The following is a 26381-nucleotide window of genomic DNA, read 5'->3' as shown; positions in this document are numbered from 1 at the left end:
CTGTTTTCACAGTTTCGATACACCACATATACATGTTTCTCTGCATTTGGTGTGTTGCGATCCAAAATTTCGGAGCTAGAAGAAGAGTGAAAAGGGGGAAAAATTCAAAGCTATTTATATTACATCGTCATACTATCTGTCACTATTAACAACTCATGCTTAAGGGTACTCCCAACAGAGGATTTTGCCAAAATCTTTTTTGTTTACCATCTTGTTTACTCTCCATTAAGAGCTAATGATAGATAGTATTAATTACTTTCTTGGATATTTGTGGAAAATATAGTTTTCAAGGACTATGTTACAAAGGTATGATGAGAGAAGACCTCTGGCAGCTCAGGAAGTTTGAAACGTTCTGCCAATCAGCAGCAGAGTTTCATTCACAACAGATAACTGTTTTGTTTACAGCAGGAGAAGGTATTGACCTGTTATTATGTTTAGCCCTCAAAATAAGCAAAAAGATTACTGTTTATAGTCAGCTAGCTCTTGAAGCTAGCTGAGTCCACACAAGGCATCTGCAAGGCAGTTTTTGGAACAAGAGGCGAAGCTGGGCCACACAGGACTTTACTGGCATAGGAAAGAAAAGATGAGGCAGGACTTGATGCTCTGAAGGAATCAGTTACCAGGGCTAAGGGTCAAATGAAGCATCTATGGGTGAAATTACACTCAAAAGGGAACCTACTAAAAAGTGGGATAAGGAAAGACTGTGCTCTAAGTTATGATCCTATTTAGGAAGGCAAAGACTTCACTGCCTTGTTTGAATAGTTTTGTGTGTTGACTGGGGTTCAGAGACTGCTAACAGAATGAATATCTGCAAAAAATCTCATGCTTGGCGTATCTGATTTGTCAGGTCATGCAGGGTGTTTTAGGAAATACTCCTGTTCCTATAATCACAAACTCTAAGATTATTCCAAATCCTACTCTATTCTGTTTTCTTCTTACATTTTGCTGAATAATTGTTCATTTTTTATTTACTTCTGGATTTTGACCTTCTCATACGTTCAACATTCTCTGATTTATCTGTGGCCACAACTATTTAGTTGCCCCAAAATGGTACCAAGTGGCACTAAGTTGTGAATAAAGTATTTTTAATATGCTGCAAGAGCTCTAGTTTATACAACCCTTCTAAAAGTGGGGATTCACTCTGGATAGGTAAAATGCAAATACAGTAAATGGGATGGTCTATGTGAGAGAAAATCTAATACAAAAGCACAGCAGTGAATTTATGAAGGCAGATCCAGAAATATTTCCTACGCTAAAGTCAAAGGCTGATGACAAAACAGTCATCATACGTGAGTAATTCATAAATCCATGGTGAAATGGAATGAAAAGTGATTTACAGATAAAGGATGCCACAGTTGATTAACAATGCCCTGAAACCTTCAGTCTTGCCTCCCAAAAGCAAAATTTATTGAATCAAATCTTGATCTTTTGGTGCTTTGGTAACAGATACTTCTGCTCTCCCTGCACAGCTTGCTCTGCTCTTGAGCACTCTCTATAATAAAAATACCATACCTGGGTTTAAAAGGACAGCATTCACTAAGGTTCTAGCTAAGACATTTAACACTAAAACACTGTATGAACATTGACTTCTAAAAGTGAGCTTTTGTAGTACAAACAAAATAATGTCAACAAGTAAGGCAGAATCATTATACTAAATATCCTGCAGATATTTCTCTTTTAAATGGCAGGTATCTCAGACAGAGAGAAGCATGAATCACTGGTTCTGTCAAATGGGTTGTGAGAGGCACAGACATGTTAACAGTCACTGGAAGAACAGATCCCAGAATTCATGGCTTAGTATGTTATCCTACACACTATATTCCTCCTCCTCCCTTAGTTTTGCTTTTTCAGAACTGCAAAAAGGTATTTCAATACTAAGGCCAAATGAATGTGTATTTGCAAAAGTTGGCAAAGCAATAGCTTTCTTGGCGGCAGCCAAAAAGTCCATTTCAGATAAGATAATTTTCTGCATTTACCTGACAACCAATGACCCTGTTCCTGTTCCTACTCCTTCTCTCCTTTCCCCACAGTAGCTTTATGAAAGGCTTCTAGGAAGTACTAGATCTACAGTACATGGCTATGCCATCTATCATGCATGGTCACAGCTCTAACTGGGTTCCTGGATTTTTGGAGCTCTGACCATGAATTCCCAATGCATGCGTTTTGTTAGTGACCACAAGGATAAAGAAACAGTATGTGTCTGAAGAGGAATATCTTAAGAGCTTTTTACTGTAAAAAATGTAGCCTGAGACCTTGAAGCTGCCAACTTTCCAGCTGCCTCTGTTGTAGGCAATGGCTACGTTACCTGTGCAGGATGCTCTCCTTATTACACAGTCTATGAAGGCTGATAATAGCAAAGATGTCTTATCTTTTCATACAACTGTTCTTATAGCTGCTTATCCAAGAAGAATATGCTAGCTAAGGACAGAACTGTGGTTGTGTGAAATGTGATAGCAAGCACAGCTTTTCTGTTCAGGGATTCTTATTCATTCTCCCATCCCCAAACTTTTTCTTGTAATTTGGGGGGGCTCTGTGGCAAACGTTGCATTAGCTGGATGCAAATTTGCAGTTGCACAAGCTAGTGCAAATTGTTTGTGTAAAGTTGTTAGCATAATGCATGCAAAACTTAGAAAAATTAAAACATTTTTTAAACCTTCAGGCCATGTTGAGAAAATAATATACAGTGGTCCTGCTTTCCACCAACAGGGAAAGATTTTCCTTCTTAGCCATTAAGCCACAGGACTCTAATTGAAATACTGAAGCAGTAAAACTTCTGGACAATATCAAATTTAAATGAGAGTTCCCATATTCCCCCACTGTCTTTTCGACTGACAGAACAAGGACTGCAGCACTGTCATAGCTGCCTGAAGAAAATGAGGATAAAAAGTTAAACTAGACAAGTGCTGTTCATTAGAATAATTAATTCTGAGGTCATTCTTCTGCTCTACATCTACTCTGAAACATGTAATTTTGGTACCTCCCACACTGCTTTTATTGACAGTAAGTAATCTAAGAGAGAAAGGGAGGGTTCAAAAACTCTATGTATTCTTTAATGGCAAAAGCCCAAAATGCATCAGTTGTTCCATCACTATGTATGTTTCAACTGCATCCATTTAAGAAGGAAAAAGAAACTTAATTATCATCCATTACAGAATAGTATTTAACCCTTTATTTTGATTTCTACCCCATAGCAATTCCCAGTTTCATCTCTTACTGAATGGACCAGTCAGAGAACCACAAAATGGCTGAGGCAGGAAGGCACCTCTGGAGATCGTCTTATCCAACCCTGTTGGCTCAAAGCAGGGTCAACTAGAGCAGGTTGCTCACTGCTGTATGCAGCTGGGTTTTTAGTTATCTTCAAAGATGGAGACTCCACAAACTCTATGGGCAACCTGCTCCAGTTAAACCATCTTCACAGTAAAAGTATTTTTTTCTTATGTTTACATGGAATTTCCTGTACTTCAATTTATGTCCATTGCCTCTTGTCCTTACACAAAGTATCACTAAGACGAGTCACCCCATATGCACTCCAGAAGCCTTGTGGATTGCTTGTGCCCTGCTGTGTTGCCCCTCCAGCAGATATCAGTCAGTCAAACAAACCTTTTTCAAACAATGCAATTTCCTCCAGGAAAAGTCTGGTTTTGCTTAGAAAATTTCTGTCTTATTCACGAGTAAGGTAGGTGTTCCTCTGTATATCTAAACAGTAAAACAATAAGACTAGCCAAGCAGATTTAAGAAACTTATTCTGTAAGTGATCTATGTTAGATTAGAGAGGTGGTCTGTGGCACAGCATGGAACCGATCCTGGACCTTCTGGGGAGAAAACTTAAACTACTGTAGAACACCACAGAAGTCAACCCCAGGGCATTAACAAAATCTTGCATCAGGCCCATGGTCTTTCTAGATGAAAAATCATTAGCTTAAAATAAAGGTCCCATGCACCCCTACAACACCTAGGTACTTGCTTATGATGAAAAGAGTACGTACACATCTCCTCCTGTAGGAGCAGTTAGCAACACTTCTGATTGTGTCCCTCGTCATGATCTCTTTCATATTGCTCAGTCTGACTGTGTGACAGAGAAAAGTGCAGGGCATGTAGGTGCTCTGTAACGAAATGAGGGCAGAACTGAGAAAACAGATGTTTGCTTTAAGGAAGACATACTCTTGCAAGCTACTCTCTGTTAGCACTTGGGCATAATATTCTTTCAGTGAAAGAAACAGAAAACTCATTCTGACTTTCAAAAATACTAAGTTTTTGGTGAAAAAAATCAATAAAACAGAAAATTGTACTTTTCTGGAGCTAGGGAGTTTACAAAGGCTTTGGTGAAACAGGAAATTAGTGCACAGTTGTGTGTGAAAGAAGCAGTCTTAGCAAAGGAGATGCAGAAGACAAATTACAGCCACCAAAATGCTTTCCTTGCTCATCTCTAGAAGATAAAACAGACAAACCCAAATTTTCTCCTTTTAAGTAGTACTATACATCAGGAGAAAACGTTATCTACTGCTTACATTACTGTTAAGGACACGTCCTTGTAATAATTTCCAAGGCTTGGAGATTTCTCGGCATTTGTATCCTTCAGGAGTAAAATGACATTTCCAGAACGTAGTGCTTTATGCCTCTTTATTGTTGCACCATGCTACCAGGAACAGCTTGCAGCAATAGCTGTAGTAATAGTTACATATCCAGGCTGAATTCAGGTAGCTCTTGTCTATAGGAAGTAACAGGATCTTGAACAGAGTGGGAGTTTCCATGGGGAAATGAGGGAAAGAGCGTTTGTACCTCAGCCAATATACATTCTGTTAAAATTCATAGCAAACACTTCCATTGCACCTATGAATTAAGGCAGAAAAAGAACAGTTCATTCCAAGATAAAAGTCACATTACTTGCTGGAATTCAGTAAAATTTCCTCTAAGCATAAGATGCAACAGCACTTTGCAGAAGGTGGGGAAAGATAACATTAGGTCTTTTTAATTCTGTGCTGGCTATGGTGACCTTATGGGTACAAACCAGCTTACAAAATTAGTTTTACACTTCATTCTAAAGTCAGAATTCTGTAGTGTTAGAAATATTATCTACTTGGGTTAATCTGAAAGCAAAGGGATATACTTGAGAAATGGACAAAAAGCAGTTATCTCTATATGAAAAATATGACGGGTTTTTTTTCCTCCACAGCACAGTAGCAGAGATGGATTGGCTGACTCAGAGATCAGGCGCTAAGCAACAAGCACTTCTTTCCAGTAAAACAGAAACACCTAATAAAACAGCTTCTGTTCAGGAGCCGCACTGCTGCAAAGAGCCATTTTCCTCCTAGGTGCAACCATACAATCTCCCACATTATATGTCAGCAATAGGCTTGAGGGGCCACCGCCGTGTAAGCGGGGCAGAGGAATGGGGCAGAGACTCCTGCAGAGTCAAAACCACTACTTTGAAAAAAATCACTTGTTCAGAAACAATTGTGCTGCTTGTCAAAGCATTTTGATAAAACGGTACTCTGAAACGGGCATCTGCACTCCCTTAATTCAAACAACGTTTTCACCGCTCAGTACGAGTTTTTAGAATGCCAAATTTCATGACGCATGCCAGCCAGTGTCCTTGGTTCACTGCTTTCATAGTCCTGATATCTCCCTTTTCCTTGTGCAGAAAGGAGTACACAGAGGAGCCAGTTGAGAATTCAGGACCTAGATCTAAGTTCTCATAGATGTGACACTCCCCACCATATTGCAGCGATAACTCATGCTGAGTCCCCTCTGTGCAATGCCTGACATACACTTCTCTGCTACAATATGCTGTGCTTAATCTCTTCTTTATCAAAAGGGAAGAACTGAGGGACTAAATCACTTATTCTACATTAAAAAAAAAAATATCTCAGCTGTGCTATTGTGATTGTAACAGCTACAGGTATGGTAGCTTACTAGTGTACAAACAATGTTAATATCTACAAAGGCAGAAGTCCTCTATCAGGTAATAAAAGCAGGATACAACCAGGAATGATTAATTGAAATAGATAACAGAAAAAATACAGAATGGGGATGTGAAAGGAAATTAGGAAATATTCTGAGCTGGGAGATTTATTAGTCTATACATCTACATCTCTTGACAATGTAAAATTACACTTTCAGAGCATTATATCATATGCAGTAAGGAATAAATCTAGACTGGCAGAGCTGGACTAGATGACCTTTACAGTAACTCTCTCATTTTTAAAGAATTCCCCAGCTTTGTCATGGAAAGAAATTACAACAGGTTATTTTTTCCCTCATGGTCAGATGCGAGAGAAGGTAATAGAGTAAGTTTAAAATGAAAATTTTCCACAAAAAACTCGAATTGTGCTTCCTGATGGCCCATAAACCCATCTCACCTCATCTCTAGAGTATTTTGCTTTGCTGCAAAAGTTAACTCTGGATTTTAATAAAAATGACAGAGTATACAGAAATAGATGTAAAATCTCCCACATTCAATACCTTCAAATTTCATTTTGGCAACCGCTTCCCAATAAGAGAAAATTCATGGTATTAACTGCTTCTTTCGAAGAGAAGCAATGCAGATGTGAAAATATTCTCTCATCTGTGACAGGAATAATATTCCTCATGAACAATGCAGATATTATTCCATATAATTAAAAGAACTTAGCACTCCCTCCTGAGGAGACGAAATATTACTATTTCACAAAATGTATGCTTAACCAGAACTCAAGTATAAAAGCTGCATATGCACATCCACTCTCTTCAGTCTTGAGTTCAAAGGACTGAGAGTCTAGAACTGGCAAAACAAATGTGAGATTACTGAGGCACTTTCACAAGATGATTTTAGCTAAATAGCAATGAAACAACAGAAACTATGCCTTAAATCCAAGCAAGTTGCTATCCTCTCAGCCACTGCTGAAATCTCTGTTTTATCGCTCATCTCCAACTTTTTTTGCCATGAGGACAGCCAAGCAGTGCAGCAGGTTGGCCGCAAGTTCATGCAGTCTCCATCTCAGGAGGTTTTCAACACTCGACTGGGTAAAGCCCTGAGAAGTCTTGTCTCAGAGCTGGCCCTGCTTTGAGCCAAAGACCGGAGCAGAGACCTCCTGAGGTCCATCCCGGCCTGAATTATCCTGTTGTCCTATGCACTTTATGCTGGTTTCTGAGGCATTTGGATTTTTTTCTGTAGCAAATTCATTAGGAGTAATGCCTTTCTCTTGCTGGCAGGCTAATTATAATTTTGTTCTCTTTCCTCCCCTCCATCCAACATTTTTCTTGGAATTATGACAACTGGCCATCCATTCACCCAGTTTACAACCTTTTACTGGTCCCAGCATCAGCAACAGCAATTCATACCATGTTTGAATGTGGAGTTTGATACATATCTGAATAGGATTAAATGAAGGTGATTAACTGCAAGAGCAGAGGACTAGACCCAGGAGGCCCCTCTATTCCTCTGTGTTGATTGCGCTAGTCTAAAAATAATACAATGCCATCTTCCATTAGCAAGGAATTCATATGCTATTTCTCTCTTGCCTTTTCTCTCAGAAATGTAGGAGATTTATTTCGGACCAGATTTTTACCAAACTCAGATGGAATATCTAGATTTCCCTTTTAGCACAACAATCTTACGGCTATGCCAATCACTTCCAATTGTCACAAGTACCTTACGGAGCAAAGCATATTGTGCTTATTGGTTAACTGTTTCACCATTTTGTTTGTTTTATATGCCACACAGTTCACTTATGGCCTAGATGAAGTTCCTACACTGATTTTGACAACATAACTACTATTTTTATTACTTGTTTTGTGCTCATTACATTTATAAAGTGCTGCATTCGAAGGAAGGAATACATACAGTATAATTTAGATGGTTTCTTTGTGGAGTGAAGAAGCTGGTCAAGGGCTGGAACCACTATTCCAGCTTGAGAATGTGAGAGATGCTGCTCTTCTGTCTGAATCAGATACATAAAACCATGAGTCTCCAATTGAAAGAAACCCAACATGTGGCAATGTGTAGGCATTCAAAGCTGCCTACGGCCAATGGGACGACTGTGGCTGTGGGACATGATGGTGTTTCAGACTCATGAAGGCACTAGATTAAGATTTTTCCATTATGGTTCTTCCTCCTACCCGTCTTCCCCTTACTGAATTTTTAAATTATTGTTCTTTCCAATTGTGTCTTAGAGCAAAAGGCCTTTTATACCTGAACTATACTAGAGGAAGCTGATGAGAAATGGATACAAGCTAGGTGCTCGTGATGCCTTCATAGCAAAATTGGGTATTCTACTCTGCATTGCATTACATGAAACATTTTACCAGCACTTTTGCCTCTGAATAGACTTTGAGTCTTTAAAAGAACTCCAAATCAGATTATTCTATAACTTTATAAGCCTATTCAGCTCTGTTTCTACTGCAGAATGGCGAGCTCCTTCCATTTCCACACATGTGGACCTAGATATCATCATAGCCTTATTTCCTTGTTACATGCCCATTGACGGGGAAATGAACAAGCAGTTGAAGCTGTTGAACAGGCCAAAGTGCTCTCCTACATCCCCATAAGGCTACAAAAACTAAGGTGAGATATGACCAGTGTAACCTACAGAAGACAGGGATGTATATGTCATAAATGCTCCAGTCACCTCCAGAGAAGGATATCCCAGTATTTAGTTTTTACCAGAGCCAAGCTATGCTGGACCTTCATAAACATACAAGTACTTGAGAAGAAACTAGGGCACCACAGCAGTTCAGACTATTGGACTTGTTCTACTGAGGCACCTGGGAGCCTACTTGGAGTCCAAGCTGAGAGAGCTATTTTTGAAAAGGCTAGACATCATGAAAAACGACAATTTTTTCACTTGTGAAATTTCAACAGTATATGTGCTACTTTCAGTTGAGGTTTGTGTTTTCCTACCTTTACAGTGGAAGCTAGTGCATGCACAATTATATTTAGACTGTAAAGCGCTAATTTGCAACAAAGCAGCAGAGAAATGAGCTTTTTAATCCTTCCTTACTGTGGTAATAGATAGACTGAAATTTTTCACAATTATGAAATATTTCAAAAACTCTTCATGATGTTCACTTAATTTCTGGACAGTTATTTGAAATCCAGTGCAATTTCTTAGCTGGGAATATAAAAATGCCAATGCTTTTTAACTTTAACACAAGTATAATTTTTTAGATCAAGTATTTCTTACAAGTACATTTTCAAGAAGGAGTTTAAAATGTCCTTTGCTGATGATTGATGCTTGTAACTCTGTAATCATTCTGCAAGCTTCAGTTTATTTTAATGCAAATATTTAATGGGGAGGAAAGACCATAGAGAACAAGCAATACTAATTCAAACGTTAACAAAAATTATGGAAATACTTATGGAAAATATTTTTCACTATGCAGTTAGGTTAAACTGGACTTTGATATCAACTGCTAGACTTCTATTCTATACTAATTACAAGTCTAACTATAGACAATTGTGAAAAAAGGGAGGAGAAAAAGGAAAAGGGAGCCTTGATATTTAAATACAGCCATAGTTGGACTTCAAACATATTGAAGAAGAAAATGTACCAACTCCATCTGTTGTAATGGTACAATGACATTCTAGATTTCAGACACCTACTTAAAATCTGTGCAACTGATTTTCAATTTTTTTCTCTGCAAACTTATTTTTGTTTAATTACAAATATCCATAACAAAAATTCACCAAACAGAAATTCTTTACATACTGTGATGCTTACAATTATAATAAACTGCTAGTTTTTCAGTGGGGTGGTTTGGGGGTTTTTTTGGTAAATAGTTTTCCAGTATATAGTGTTTATTAGATGCCATTTCTATTCAGAAGATTATTGCAACAAATTGATGGGTAGCTTGTGCACAAATTTATTAGGAGACTAATATGCATATGTTCTGCACTTTCTTAAATGCTAGTTACTGAGTACTACAATTAAAAGGTTTCATAAATACATGTGTATTCGATTCAAGAATTTTCATAAAAAACATAGGTACTTTATGTTCAAGTACCTTCTTTTTTCCTTCCTTTCAGCTTTTCTGCAGAGAGGGATAAGAGGAGTAAGAGAAAATCAACCACTTAAGTAGAGTTAGACTTTAAAGTTTCCAAAATCATGAGCTTTTGGTAAATTCTTCTCCGTATTGAGAACACCTAAATACATAAATTTTGAATTGAACTTCTAAAAAGCATTTTCCTGTGTTTTTCTCTGGAGGAGTGGGTGGGAGGCAAGAAATATCTGGAAATATGCATCATTTAAGTGGAAAGGTTATTTTTCTTAAAAGTTACTGTCTCCTTTCCAATTTCTCTTATCAGCTAAAAACTGATTTTTGCAATAGGTCTGTAAGCAAATCTTCTTCACTTACAGTATGTTCAACAAGATCACTGTTGCAACCAATTGAACTTTGCATGCCCAGACTGATGCAGACCCACCAGCTCTGCTGAGCAAACCCACCAAGCTGAACCGGTACGGCAACCTTACAAGGACTGGCAGAGAGAGACAACTGAAATTGTAACCTTGGCCAAATCCCTCATCCTCATTGCCTCAGTGTCCTCACTGGCAGAGTAGAAAGGAGAGTGCTTGGCTCTCTGTAGGTGCTCATTGCAGCAAGTACTGAAATTAATTATGTGAGTTAAAAGTTACTGAGCTGCACTTCAACCACATGGATAGTTACACAGTGCTGAAGAGGAAAAAAATAAGTTTGCCAAAGATGCACCAACTTCATTGAATTTGCAGGAAAAGAACTCCAACTGATGGCTTTTATTTTCTTCCTCCCTTATTTAAAGTAAAACTGGAACATTAAAGACAGTGCATGTGTTTGTATCTACATATGTAGACTGAGCAAAATCCCTACGGAACAAATCCTTCGTTTCTTTCCTGCATCGGTTCCTGAGCCACTTGTTCCAGATGTATGAACTTCAAATGGTACATCTTGCTACTAAACTTACTTTCTTTTCAAACACAATTAAAATGACCAAGAAAACTACTGTAATTAATTAAACAATTTTAAATAGGCTGGTTATCAGCAAAGTGAGAAGCTGTTACTTTTTTGCCACTTTTCCTATGACAAGCAAGTCATTAGGTATTGCTAAATACATATGAACAACTGAGCATACACTGGAAAAGGCAAAGCGATAGGAGGCAGGAAGGAAGAAGGAACAAGGTCAATAATATAAGTTTATTGGTGTAGGTTTGGAAACAATTTGTAAGCAAGGTTACTTTTTCTTGTATAACTCCCTACTATATACAATAGGCTGCAAGCTTTTCTTCCCATAGCAATACTGTTTCTAGACTAAGGGAAAGTTGTATTGATCCAGACAGGAGCAGATTATTATTAACCTGATGCAGAACTTCTTTTGACTCATGACACCATCTCCCTCCTAAATAACCCCATTATTTTCCTGCAAGGAAAACAAGGCACAACGTACCAAGGAAACTCCTGTACAGAATAACATAATGAACTTAAAAAACTATAATAATGTGTCAGGGCTTTCATGTTGTGCCCCAAAGGTTCAAGACAATTTTAACTGCACCATTTTATATCCACAGTAATAGATCACATTGAACACTTGTTTGCACATTAGATTAGCAACAGCTCGAACAGTTTGCCTTGGCTTAATAAAAACATTAACACTCTGTGTTGGTATTTCTTTTGCAATACTGAGGAAGAAAAATAAAATGCAGAAACAACAACTTGGCTAGAAATCAACATATGCTGGAAACACTTTCTGGAATGGGAAACAAAACAAAGCAAAGTGGTGAAGAGACTTTGTATGCGAGGATTAAAAAAATACCATAAGTGGATACAAGAGATGATTACTTCACAGACATACCATAAATTAGTTTTTCTTTTGCTATTATATCAGCTATCACATCAGTTATGTTCAGTGGACACGAGTAAATGCTGTTCACTTTTCAAGGCCATAACTGAAATGCTCCCTTGACCACACAGTTTTGATTGTAATGGCAGTTCAACGATATAAACAAAATTGTTAAAACCACTGATTTTATGAACATTTAGTATACTGACAGTCAGGAAAATGCTAGACTGTCACATTCTTGTATCACTTCAGAATATAACAATTTGAATCTGCTGGCATTTTTCAAAATAACTTTTAGCAAATAAACCACCACGATGCACTTCTGAATTACCATGGTAATTTTTTAACGCCATTCACTTTGTTTACAGGACAAAAACATACCATTTCTGTTGTGGTAATTTAATTCATCAGTGTAGTTTTTTGATCAAAGATTTTTCTTTTCTATAGAGCCATGTATAAAAGCAGTAGAAGCAAGGACTTGAAGTCAGTGTAATTGTAAAAGCTGCTTTTCTGCAGAAAACCTTCACAGTAAAAAGGTAATCAACCTGCACACGTCAATGGCCGCAAAATTCGAAAGGAAAGAGGCCTGGAATTGTAAGAGGAATTCATCATTAACTAGTGGGATGCATTCTTAGTCCAAAATTATTTAACATTTCTACCAATGGACTCAAAAAAGAATGAAAACTTTATTGAATAAAGGTAACACAGCATCAAAGACCAGGGAATGACATGAGACCTCAATCCTGAGAGAGCAGCATGGTTTCTATTCCAGAGAATTCAGAAAAAAGGGAAAAGAAAATAGAGAAAAAAATGAAGAAATTAAATGTGCGGGGTTTTTTTATTTCACAGAATATGCATATTAAAAAGATACTTTCAAAACAAGGGTTTCAGTAGTTCCATTCCACAGCAGACCCCAGATTCCTGGAGTTTCAATACTCCATGTTATGGACTTGGGAATCATGGGGGCCCAATTTGAGGGCCCAGAGCCCTTACTCTCTGGTGTTTCGTATTTAGGGTTGCTTCAGAGACATAGATTATTCAGCAAGCATACCCAAGAAGTTGTATGTTTCAACATGGCCAACCATACACAATATTATATATTTAAGAAGAAAGAATGCAAGATATAAATTATTAGATTGGGAATACCAGTCTTGCAAATCAGTGATTTGGAAAAGTGACATTACAGAAAAAATAAAACCAAATCCATGTAATAAACATACTCCCACTCCAAGTCTATGGTTAAAATGGGTAAACACTCCTTTAAATATTTAAATAGAGAGGTAGTGAACAAGAATAAAAAGGTTATATTACCTTTCTATGCAGCTCCTGGAAATTTATGTCCTGTTCTGGCATACATACTTTAGGAAGGATGCTTAGGATACTTCAGGATTAAATATGAGGAGTTGAAAGACTTACAAGAATGATGAAAGGATATGAAAACACACTCTCTGATGACAAACCCAGGATGCTCATTCAATTTCTTTTAAGCAAGAGAAGGCTACAAAGTGATTTGATTATAAGCTGTAAATTCCTATATCGGGAGATAAAATTTGGTAACAAAACCCCTTTAAACCTAGAGGATAAAGGTACATTTATAACTAAGGTTGGACATAGAAGCCAGGTGAACACAGGCTAACAGATGAAAACTTTTAACAACAAGAGCAACCAGGGATTGGAACTACTTAACAAGCCTGGTGGAGTATTCTCTAGTACTGGGACCTAATACAAACAATTGAGGCACCCCAGTCTCTTTCACTACTTTTCACTACTTTTTTCTTTAGTGCAGTTTTTGGAGTTACCACCATTCCTCTGCACTGAACTCATGCTCATCCAGAGGCTCCCATTTACAGATAATCCAAAGTCTTTGTGAAAACCAGGTAGATGATGCTTGTAAAAAAATATTTTCTAATAGGACAGCCACTTTTTTTAGTGATTTCTAAGATGCAATTTGCAACTTGAGCATAAAGTTTGTTTTCATTGTCCTATTTGTTATCTATAGTTTACTAAAATTGTACTGCAGTCAGATATGAGTTCCTTGTGTTTTATCTGTATTTCCCTGTTCTTTATCTGCTCACTGCACTGTTTATTTAAGATTTTAAGAAAAGTTCTGTCCAATTTATTACAAAACCTCTGGCTCTGCTATGTGGCAAAGACATATAGCCCCATCTGCAAACTAGATTAGGGTTTCATAAGCCACTATACTTGGGTGCCATCACCACAAAAAGGGAACTGTATTGTACTGCATGGTGGCAGCCAGGTGGCTTCCAGCGATAGGACCAGCAATATTGAGCTGCAGAGGACTGTAAATGCTTTGTGAAGGGCTCCTTCCCATTTCCTTGGGACAAATCAATGGCCCAAGCTTCCTCTTTCTGTTTATTTCATGCATTTTGCTTCAGAGCCAGTTGGCAGATCAATACTGATTTGTATTCTGAAGAACAAATAACCTTTATTTATTTTTATAAATAAATAAGCTCCCACTAAACTTCCAAAAAGATGCTGAAGATTTAATGGCATTATGGAGAGAGACATCCTTTAATGGTAATGATGCACAAAAAGCATTAGCAGACATAGAATGTGGTGGAACTTGTGGTGTTAACAGTTCAGGTGTTTTGTGGATGGGTATCCAAAGCACATGAAAAATGCCGGTTGGCAATTCTAGGTTTGCTGTTGCTCATTAACTTCCACACCAGAATTCTGAAGAATCTTCCAGTTCCTGTGTACATGATTTATTTTTGTACACAATTTGGAAACTAGACATAATGGGTAATAGAGGAAACCAAGGAAAAACAAAGATGGCACCTTAAAAAAAAAAAAAGTTTTCTCACTGCAGTGTCAGGAATTTAACATATACTAACAAAGAAATGTTATTGAGAGATAAGTATTCTCTCAATACATGGAAAGTATTGCAAATTTACCACACTGTTCTTTACAGAGTGGAAAGTCCTCCGTTACACAAATAACTTTTCTATTTTGTTCTGTAAATATTTGATTTCAAGGGCTCTTGCATTGATTAGATTCCTTCTAGGAAAGACTGCAGACATTACAAAGAGGACAGTTTGGGGACACTTGCAATCTCCTTGGCTTCATGTATTAAAGAAACACTATATATCAGTCTGTCTTTGCAAATGGAAATCTCCCCACTATCAGATTTCCAACTTACAAAAAGAGCATAAAATTAAAGTTGAAAATAATAATGTAAGAAGAAATGTTTATCATCATACCTAAATTACTACAAATGAAGAAGAAAGTGAATAGCAGTTCTTGAATCTGGGGACCTGATTTAATTAAAGTGCACCACAAGTGCTCACTATTAATACTAAATGACATCTTTTCTGAAATTTATCAGACTCACTTATACACTGCAGCACACTGAGGAGTTTTAGAAGTTGGTGGACCAAGCACTCAGATGGTGTAAAAGAATGTAAAGGCTCCATTAGTTTCAATTAATCTACACCAATTATAATGCGATAATCTGTAGTGGTGTTTTACAACAGGAAACCAAGATACTTGTCTCTTAAAGGTTCAGTGAAGCTCCACCTGCCAGTTTTTCACAGCAGACTTCCTGACAAGCCCACACTGCCATCTCCCTTAGACACTGGCAATCTAAATTACATACTCCTTGTTTAGTATATGAAGATAATTTCAATTATTTCTATTGTTTTGCTGTACAGTTACTGTGTGTATATTCCTCTACAATGACATCTTTTACGGAGATCTAAAATGTAAATACTTTTATGGGGTGAATGTGATATCTAAAATATGTTGTGATCTAACTCCATTTTCTTGACATATTTAAAAATTAGCAAGTTACTGCAATTTTCCTTTTACATCCTATTCAGCAGAATCTCTTCCTTCACATTTACTTGAGTTATGGCTATATGTTAAAAACAGTTACACACATTAGGGCTCCCCTTACCTCAAAGGAAAAACAAACGCCTCCCACAAGTTTTCCTGCCATTATCAGGCCTTTCAAGTACCTGTAGTAAAGGGGTTGTCTGATAAGACTTAGCATATTGCAGTGACATAGATGCTGGAAAGAAGGTTTCTAGCCAGTCTGGAAACTGCTGCTTCTTCCCTTTCTATCAGTAGCAAGTAAGTCAAGGCAGAGGTACCACACTCTGTTTCAAACATGACATCTTCTAGTTAAAGGAGATAAAACACTGGTGTCCAGCAAAATAAAGAATTCTAAAATATTTCTTTGAGATCTAGTTATTGTCCGAAGAATGGGAATCAGTGCAACAGCAGCAGTCCAAAAAAGGTTTCAGCACCACTATAAAAACAAGACAGTCTCATCACAAGCACGGAGAAACAACTTCTGTTAATGTTATTTTTACTCACGTGGTACAAAGCAGTTTCCGGTCCAGGTGTGCCCATGACTTCTTGTCTCAGTGAGTCCATTTGTAAACTAGGCAACAGCGAGTAATGACTTGGACTACTACTCTTGTCTCCCTTCTTTTTGGACTTTTTCCCAGTATCCTTTTTGCTATTCCTTTGAAACATGTAGTCTTCTTGACCTATTTTCTCATTGCTCATATAGCGAAGCAATGAATTTTCTGTTGAAAGAAAAGTAATTCAAAACATCATTGTGAACTGTTGTATGTATGTTAATCCTGCTTCCAAAATATATAATATTCTTGTGAAGATCTACTGTCAATTTTAACTCTTCAAGACTATTTCATTAACAAAACCCATTTGCTTCTTTGGTCTGGATATAATAATAGAGCAATCTTTTGGTAGGGAAAAGTCATGATTCTTGCAGTTTTCTGGTATCTTTGACAATAAAAGGAACAGAATATAAAAGAAGCCCCACATCAATACATTTTGTATTGGAGTTTTCAAAAAATGAGCAATGATACACTTATGATCCCATCTGTAATCTTTTTTTTAAACAAGATCCTAATCAATACAAATGACTGTGGTGCCATACATTCAGAAATAATTTCCTTTGAACATTCATTTGAGATCGTTCACCATCCATACTTTCCCCAAATACTCTTCCAGCATCTACCAGCTTGTAGCTGAGGGATATCCTGAGCCAGAAGCAATGTTTGTGAATTTAGGAAACCTCAGCAGATTTGTCTTTCACGAACTTGTCTGGTCTTTCCTTGCACTAATGTGAACTTTTAGTATCCACAGCCTCCTGTGGCAAGAGGTTCCTTAGCTTGAACCCAAACTGCACGAGAAGCCAGCTCTTCTTTTTAACCATCACTCAACGGAGACATTTGATGTCTCTCGTGTCTTGTTTCGGAAAAAACAGTGACAAACCTATTTCCTTACTTCAATCCACACAAGATTTTATAAGCCTTTATTATGTCCTGCCTAAATTCTCCCAAACCGATGACGGCCAGCCTACTGAACTGACCCTGGTTTGGAACCCACTCCATACATCTGATCATTTTTGTTGTCTCCTAAACCTTCTTCAGTTCTACTGTATTTTTCTTAAGAGATGAAGAGACCGGAACTGCACACACACCCAGCATGAGCAAGAACTTATACAGCAGCATAAGAATACTTCTTAATTTGTCTTGGATTCTTTTCCTAATAATTCCTAACAGTGATTCCTTTTTTGATCCCTACTGAACATTTAGTTAATATTTTTAAGGAAACATCTATCATTACTGTAACATCTTGTTCCTGGGCGATAATAGCCATCTCAGAGGTTATCATTTTGTATGTGAAGTTACGTATCTGAGCCTCACAAACCAGAATTTTGAAGAACTTATCCTTGATGATTTTGAGGTGAATCCCATGCTGCTCTAGAATGTTTTCCATCCAAAAAGAACTCATGAAGACAGAGAAATGTGATATATAATTCTCACTTAAGCATAACAATATTTATCAGTAATAACCATACATTTGTCCTCTAGTATTATAAAATTAAGGACAGTTTCAAAATGGACTGGTTAATCCAGCTGAATCAATGAAATGCCAATATAAAGTTAAGCCAAACTGCAGGGCTTTGCAGTCATGATTTTCTTTTGCCTGGCTGAGCAACTTCCTCAATCCTAATAGAGGCTCGGCAAAAAATTAAGTATACATAATGGAAGAACCCAAAACAGGTTCACAAAAATATATATCTAAGCAAGCAGCAAAATGAGGTTGAAATATATAGCTTAAAGCATGACAAAACCCATAATGCCTTGTACAAGATGTGTGTTCAGATCACTTACCTCTCCTACTATCTCTTTTTATTTTATTGGGGTCTTCATAATCCCCCACCCAGTTATATTCTACTGGCATAGAAATAGGCCTTAGTTTCCCTGGAAACAGAGGAAAAAATTGAGATCATGCACCATAAGGCAGCATTAAACTAACATTCTTCAGAAGAAAGAACAAATTATGTGCTAAGCTGCTATTCTACAGGGTTGCTTATGAAAGAGGATCCAGCATCGCCTCTGAAAAAGAGGTTAAGATAGGAGTTCTGTTTTCTTTAACAGACAAGAAGCAGCTAAGTATTTAATGGATTTTTTTAAGTTTAGAAAATAAATCCAGTGCCCTACAAAATCATCAGCGGACTGACGTTTGAGACTGACAAACACATTCAAATTACTTTAGTTGTCACTGAACAATATCTATTTATTATTCTGGAAGCCCCTGGCCCACACATGGAGAGAACTGTTTTAAAGCATATGTGAATTGTTAGTAACAGAAACGTGTCCACGTCACTAAAGCACCTTCACAAACAGCATCTTTGCTGGTGGGCTTAAAAGGTCCATCAGTGACTAAGAAAGGAAGCAGAAAACCTCTATATGTAATTTCTTTTGTAGCATTTCATCCACAGAAAGCAAAGTACATTACTATTGGTAAATTCACTTTGATTTCAGACAGCAAGAGACAGAAAAGCTGAAGACTATTATATCTTTTAAATTTTGATTCGGAAGCTGCTGAATTGATTTTAAAAAAATGCTGTGAACTATGATTTCTGCTTAAGAATGCCACAAATATAGTTGGAAATTCAGTGAAAGTGTGCTATGTAACTTAGTGGGGTTACTTAAAGTGGTCTGAAGTTTTTAGCAAGTTAAATAGTATATTGAAAGAAAACATAGAGTAGCATAGCATATGGCACAATATCTGGCAGACTGAAAACAAAATGTTTTCACAACTAGGTCAGCCCTTGCTCTTTTTTGAATCAATCTACTGGTCACAAACTGAAAAGTGGGAAAATTTTTTAAAAGTAGCAGAGCTTAAAGTAAAAACTTCAGAAGTCTTGTTAATTATTTCAGCAGAAACCCCCTACATAAAGGTCATCGGTCTTATTCCACATTTTTGAGGTTAAATCCATGATACACTGAAAAAGAAAGACGTGTTTATAATGAAAACAAATATTCAAACTTGTCTATCTACCTATTGAAGTATGGCATCCATGGGAAATACACCAATACCATGCAGGCAGCATAATGGTAAAAGGTTGTATTGTCTTTTTAAAAAAGACAAAAAAAGGTGTATGTTCTGTACAGACCACAGGATCAGGTCACAAATACATCATTGCTCAGGAAATACAACATAAATATTTAACTTTTTATTTATCACTCATTTTACTATTTATGGACACATATTTTAGTCTGATTGAAGCCGGTGAGATTTAGAGCACACAGTTAAGAAGTCATTTCCTGAGTGGGGATGTATTCAGCTCATGTTTACCTGATCAGAAGTAACTTTCAACGGTTACTTTTTCTAGAAATACAACTTTCTCTTCTTTGTGAGGCTGAACTCACAGTATCTTATTGAAAGGACCTGCACACTTAAAAAGATACAAAAGCTACAAAATCATGTAAAGTCTGACTGTTATCAAAAGCTATAGCCATAACAAATTTTCTACAAAATCTCTAGCTGTTCAAAGTGCATGTTTTTTGTATTTGGCAGTAAAACTGCATTGACCAAATTTGTTTCTTTCCTTAAACTCAAGTTTCATTTGCCTGCTACCTCTGCTAATCTCCTTCTTGTTAACCTCTATGGAATCCCTAAATGTGTTTTCCCTGGTGACTACATTCAGGAAAATTTCTTCCTTGGGATGTCAACAGAAGCTTTCTGAGGCCAATTAGCAACAATTATACAACAGCTGGAAGCCAGTAAGAGCATGAAAGAGAAATCTCTTTGTTAACATTGTCAAAAAATGTCAAAAGATTCCAATAAAGAAATTACGGAGGGCCCTATTAACCTCTCACAAAGAAGGACTGAGAAATATTTTAAAAAAAAAATTAACACCACCACATAATTAATGATCAGTACATGTTGAAAACAATTATTTCTCTAGGCCTTGGAACTCTGTTTGACCTTCTTTAATGGGTCACCATAAGCCAGAAGAGTGTTATTGTAATTTTCTAGATTTCTGTGAAATCCTAAGGTCATGCCTAGCCACAAATCTTATGCTAACAAATGCCATGTGGGAAACTTTAGAATTTAATGCTGAAATGGTAATATTTTTAGAAAATACACTTAAATGAAAATGGACTCGATGGTATGAATTCATTAAAAAAGAAGTGAGATCAAAAGTGAAAGGCTGTATAACAAATGTGTTAAATAATGACTGATTTTCAGTGCAGTCTTTGATCCATGTATTTATAACCCTTTCTGCTAATACAAAAAAAGGCTAAAAAAGCTATCCTGTAACAAAATAATGGATTCAGCAGTCCTTGAAGAAATGTGTTCTTCTTTGCTCTAGACCACCAGTATTAAAATTTAACATCTGGAACAGAGAGTACATCTCTGTTAATGGAACTGACTGAATCCACCAATTGTAATAGTTGAAATACTGGAGTAATAAAATTGATATATCCACTTTGAAAACTTAGCAGTTATTTTGTACACTATGGGCATGGTTAGAAAACACCTGAAAACACTTTTTAATCAAAAGGATACTGAGGATTTTGCAGCAGGATTGTGTAGTTGTGTAGAAAGGGTGCATTTCATGCAAATGCATCCTTTAATGTTGTGCAAGCACATTGCTCCAGGTCCTGAGGACACTTTACACAGCTCAACCTCAATTTATATCAAGGTTCCCAGGAGATTTTGGAGCTTGGCTGCATGATGTACTAAATCTACGCTTCCTCATAAATTAAGTCTATCTTCTTCTCAAAGGGATACGATGTCAGGATTACTATAACAGCTCCAACATACAGGTTGTGCTCAGTTTAAAAATTGAAATAACATAGCAAGTAGGGTGAAAAAATATTCAAGTGTGTGCTCAGCTAATACCATAGTAGTCAAAATATCTTCTTTAAACATGAGATTTCCTCTTCGTTTTCTTCTATATCCTAACAACTCTATGACTGCACAATTTTATACCTGGCAACAGAAAACCAATTCTCCCAGTACAAAGCTGAAACAAGTTACAATACTAGCTAAAGGAAGAGTTCCAACAGATTCAAAGGGAAAATAACCTGGAGCATAAAGGTTTGAGGAGCAAAACTCTCACCAGAAATTGTTTCTGAGTTCTCACTCTAAATAAGTCAAAGTCCAAGATGTGGAAGTAGCATGAATACACGTGTGTGTTTACATGCAAAATTCTTTCTTAGACAACATATAACCTAAAATAAAGAGGAACTGCTATATATAGGAAGTCATCACTTCCCATATAGGAAGTTACAGGAGGTTAATGCAGTATTACAAAAAAAGCATACTATCATCAGTCATACTTCATTTCTGGGACCAAAGAAAAATTTAAAGAGTTTTAGAAAGCAGTGCAGCATGAAAGCAGCATGTCATCTCTTAGTAAATCTGAAGTGGTTTTGATGTTTAAAACTATTATACCTGGGTAAATTTTTCTAATGCTGAATTCCTAAACCTATGCAAGTCTTGCCCTTATACTGGAAGAACAATTCCATCCTGTATTTTTAGCAAAAATATATGGGCTTCTGCCAGGTTTTTTTTTGATAAAATGATACTGAAGCATAATCTGGAAAATTAAGCTGATAACAAAATTATAGAACTTATATTCAGAAAAATCATAAATATAAAACTGGACTTTCCCTCCCTATCACAGTAATTCATTTCTTCTTGCACAGAATAAGCTCTTAGATTGAAACTGGACTAAAGTAGTACAGAATTCTTAGCAAAATCAATGGCCACCAAAAATATTTTCATGCTTAAAAACAAAAGCAGATGCACGAAAATCCTAATATCAACAAATGGTGATTATCCTTATTAGATCAATGCCATACCATATGTTGGTGTGCTCTCTCTCCTTCCAGGACCACTTGTTCTTCCTTTCTCATATTCATAGCAGTATAAAACTGCATCTTCTTCAACCACATTAAAGCGTTTCCGATATTCCTGGTCAAGAAATGAGTTTGGAGATTCGGATCCTGTATGAACTGGCTTGCCCACTATATGTCTGCCAACATCATCACATGGGAGATTTCCCTTTTCATCCCTTTAGCAAACAAGAGAGTTTTTTAATATATTGGGATAAGACATTGATTATTTTTTTTTACTGTGAATATTTCAATAAAGATGGGAATATGTCAATATTTCATACAAGCAGGAAACAGATGCCATCGATCAGGATCACATATCATATATGCGTATGTATGCATGTATGTGCCAGTTATCTCACACATCTCTGCTTATTCAATTCTTTTACAGACTGTATCCATCTTATTGGTTTCTCTTGAAAAGAATCACAGAAATAAAGCTGATGTGCAGCTACTCTTTTTTTCTTCTTTTTTGGAATCTACCTAGCACTTTGTGATTTAGGGCAGAGAAATAACGTTGACCTTACTTTTTTAAACATGCATTTTTAAATACATCAGATAGTTTTAAGATATGGCTATATGGCAAGCATGGACAAATTCAGTCTGGTTCCTTACAAACTAACCTCAGAGCAGGAAGAACCAGGGACCGATGATGTAAAGACATTTGACATAGTCTTGCGCAATCAATTCAGGCCTACAAGTTGTATAGGTACATCCATGCAGTAAGAAATAGGGTGTGTAGCACCTGATCATGAGCTGCCATCCCAGGACAGCAATGCATTGCAAGGCACGCACTTTGCAGTTTGTGTAGAGATCCCCAAGATGATTGCTTTTTCCTTCCCCACACCCCCGCCCCACACTCTGAAAATGCAAACTACTCAAAGGCATCAAGCAAGAGAGCAACCTGTGCCTGGGATAGGAGCCCTCTCCTTGCACTAGATGAAGCAGGGCTCAGTGAACCTGCTGGTAGGACTGTGCCTGGAGATGGTTGCAAAAGACCTAATCAGACAGTAATTTCTGGGCAGCAAAATGCATGGGAGGCAGCCAAGAGAGAAGTTGGGGCCTCATGCCCTTATTGGAGCGCTTCTGCTCCTCTGGACTGCCATGTGAGTTCCAAGCTGGCCAGTGTGTTGACCCATACTTCCCTTGGCACCCTGAGACTCCATCTGAGGACGAAGCAAAGCCTCCTTGGGGGATCCAGGCAGCCACAGAGGACGAGAAAGAGCCATCCTGACTTGGTTGCGACAGCACAGCACCAGAAGCCCCCACTGACCACTATGCTCACTTTGCCAGGCTCCTTTCCCAGAGCAGGGATGGTGTTGGCTTAGCGAGGGGGGCTGGTGCAGCCCCACCAGGGCTGTGAGCTCATCTCCAGTCACGGAAAGACTTTCTGTGGTGACAATGCTGGGGGACCCCAGCAGGTAACATGATGGAGACTGACATAAAACAGCCAGATGCTAATCAGTGCTGCAGCTACCATCAGGGGCTGGCACAAGGAAGCCTCCGAGGTAAGAAGGGCAGCTTGAGCTGGAGGGATCTTTACTGCGAGCACGGAGAGAAGTGCAGAGCCATCAGGCAAACACTCTTTGCTACAGCCCCCTGGCGCGGAGGGCTTCGGTTCTCACCCCCAAAGGTATTCGACAAATTTGAGCAGGCACTAACTTACAACCAGCACTTCTAAGTAATCGGCACACGGAAAGTGTTGGTCCCTCTTTCTCATGCCATCCATGAGTGCTTATGCTGGCAGCTGTACTATCCGTGGGTATTGTCACCAAGGCAGCATGGCTTCAGGGTTTTACAACTTACATCAAAATATCAAGTCTTTCACTCTATTCCAGTAATAAAAGGAGAGTTTGTTTGTTTGGGTTTTTTTCCTTGGAACGGCAACAACAAACTGAGAAATAGATGCTGAACAGTTTGATAATACCCAAAATAAAGACATGCTTAAATGCAGTTAATAACGGACAAAAAAACCTGATGAAATGCCAAAACAGATTATTCAGAAACACTGTATACTATGTGACAGGTTTGTGAAATGAAGTATAGTCCATTAGGATTAAGCTGATTAAAAAAAATTCAAATGTACAAAGCTTAATCTCTCTGTAAGATTACAGCTTGTACTAATATGTATCATAAGATTTAATCAGAATTGGTCCAAACTACTGCATTATCATCATGATTTAAGAAATGTTATTAACAAATAATCAAAATGCATTTTGAAGATCTCGATTTCTAGAGCAGAACTCAAAAACTGCTGTGCAGCAAATATTCACTAAAAATACTTCAAAAAAGAGGATGCATTTCTTATCAAATAAAAGTATTTTTGTGGTGGTAAACATGATCAGTAGCAGTACAAAGGCACTACTTCTTTTAAGATAGTACAGTTTCAGTTTCAGGAGCAACAGGTCTTTACCGTATAACTACTGCACTCAAAGAGAAACCTAAGACTATGTTTTGGCTGGGGTTTCTTTTTGCAGCTTTTTTACATTAATGCGTTAGAATTAAATACTTGATTTTTTCTGTGGATTTTCTGAAAACCACTTCCTTAAAAAATTTACATAGACATAACAAAATACTGTTATCAGAGAGATAAAACACACATTCAATCCCTATGAACAATTCAAGTGGCGTGACTGACAATGTTTTTATTTAATTGGAAGGAAAAAAACTAGTGAACTAGACTATGTATTCTGTTTGTCTCTTTGTCACTTTAAGAGAGATACTAGAGTAATTGTTAGCAAGTTCAACTGCATTACGGGTCACATTTGAAATAAAATGGCAGCATTTTTTTTTTTCAAGAAATAAAAACCAAGCCAGGTAACAGACAAAGCAGGAATGAGGAATGAACATGGGACTCAGCTAACGGCTTCACAAAAGGCTTGTGACATCATCTAAATCGTGAAGTGGAAAGTCACTCTTTTGCCCTGGAAGGTTTTTCATGTTCCTGAGCAGTAAGAATTTATCATAGAATCCCAACTTCTCCTCCCCACTAGGCAATTTAATTTGCCATATACCTCACTCTTGGATAACCCCCAGCAAAGCCTTGTCAGTATCAGGTCATACATCTTATTAATTGGCTAGAAGAGTTACTGATAAGAAAGTCTAAGAAAAACTAAGCTACAAGAAACTCAGGTACGAGAAAGGACATGCTGCCCTTACCACCTTTCCAAGAAAGTTAACTAAAAGAAAAGCAAGAAGTCATTTAAAAACACATTGACTGCACATATGAAAGCCTGTGTCTAAGAATATGGAAGCTTTAAAAATACTGATTCCTCTTAAATACGCTCCTAGACCTCTGGGTAGCTACTTCCATATTATTTATAGGCCATAATTCTCTCGGAATTTTAGCAAAGCAACATCTGTGTACATTATGGAATTATACTGAATCATTTGAGGTCGTGTGAGGGTAGGGTGATGAATCTGCAAGGAAGATCTGCTGCTTTTCTGACTCAGCAAGCCCAGAGACCTGGGAGAGATGAAAATGCCTGTTCCAGGTGGCAGGTCAGAGCAGCAGATATATTTACAGGGAACAGCGTGGTCACTGCAGAATCTAGCAGAGTGGCCACACTAAAACACAACCCTGAAATTTGCTCTAACGCTATCAAATCAAATATATGTAAAAAAGAAAACAGTATGGCAGAACAAAATAGTGCTCTTGTTGAAGTTGAAAGTTTCTTGCTTTTAGCTCAGCTTCTCTTGTTGCATCATGGTTATTAGGCAAAGGGAGAGATACGAACTCTTTTCCTAGTTATAGATTCAGGATTTCAGATAATTTTTGCTTTTCTGAAATAGGATGAGACTGTTACAGACAATAGATTATCCCATATTTCAGAAAACAGGGTACTGAACCTTCTTTTCTAAAGGCTACTGTCTGTTTTGCAGACAAGACACTGATTCAGATCATTGTGGGTCTGATTCATGATATCTACCCTTAATAACCAGTTCCCCTGCAAAATGAAGTATTATCAGCCTAATCCTGCAGGGCAGCCTGATGAACAGGTTGGAACAGAATGGTCAGTTACTTTACAAATATTTTTTACATTGAATTGTACCTGAAATTATCTTTTTTACCTTGGAACATAAGGTTCTGTTGGAGGAGGGGGTATGTAGAGATCCTGAAGGGCAGAGCTGTCTCTTTTTGTAGGTGTGCTGATAGTGCTGGATGGTGTAGCAACACTGCTTGTAGGACTTCTAGGAATAAGAGGCTGGTTCAAAAGAGAGAGAGAAACAATCAAGATTATCCTTATATATTATACATTTTTATTTGAAAAAGCTATAAACATTCTATAGTCCAGAAAGTTAAAGAAATATTTAACAGTTCTAATGTTTTGTGTGTTTTTAAACTGACTGAGAAAACACTCATGCTAAGGAGAGAGATCGACGAATGGATGTGTATTGTG

At 37.4% G+C, this 26381-nt stretch overlaps 1 protein-coding gene across 4 annotated transcripts in view; it reads right to left on the bottom strand.

The window, feature by feature from the left end:
* CNKSR2 (connector enhancer of kinase suppressor of Ras 2) overlaps positions 1-26381 on the bottom strand; it is a 221156-nt gene that overhangs the window by 65637 nt on the left and 129138 nt on the right. For 2 of the 4 annotated variants that reach the window (XM_050894846.1, XM_050894859.1), the window contains 4 exons: positions 26053-26186; positions 21949-22160; positions 17959-18048; positions 16127-16341 (listed from right to left, as the gene is read on the bottom strand). In XM_050894846.1, the coding sequence (XP_050750803.1) occupies positions 16127-16341; positions 17959-18048; positions 21949-22160; positions 26053-26186 (651 nt within the window). The remainder of the gene's footprint in view (positions 1-16126; positions 16342-17958; positions 18049-21948; positions 22161-26052; positions 26187-26381) is intronic. The other 2 variants (XM_050894853.1, XM_050894867.1) reach the window with 1 other exon arrangement.

This window comes from Gymnogyps californianus, chromosome 1, assembly GCF_018139145.2.
Source record: "Gymnogyps californianus isolate 813 chromosome 1, ASM1813914v2, whole genome shotgun sequence".
Lineage (NCBI taxonomy): Eukaryota > Metazoa > Chordata > Aves > Accipitriformes > Cathartidae > Gymnogyps > Gymnogyps californianus.
The sequence above is the reverse complement of the archived record's forward strand: the minus strand, read 5'-3'. Positions and strand labels throughout refer to the sequence as shown.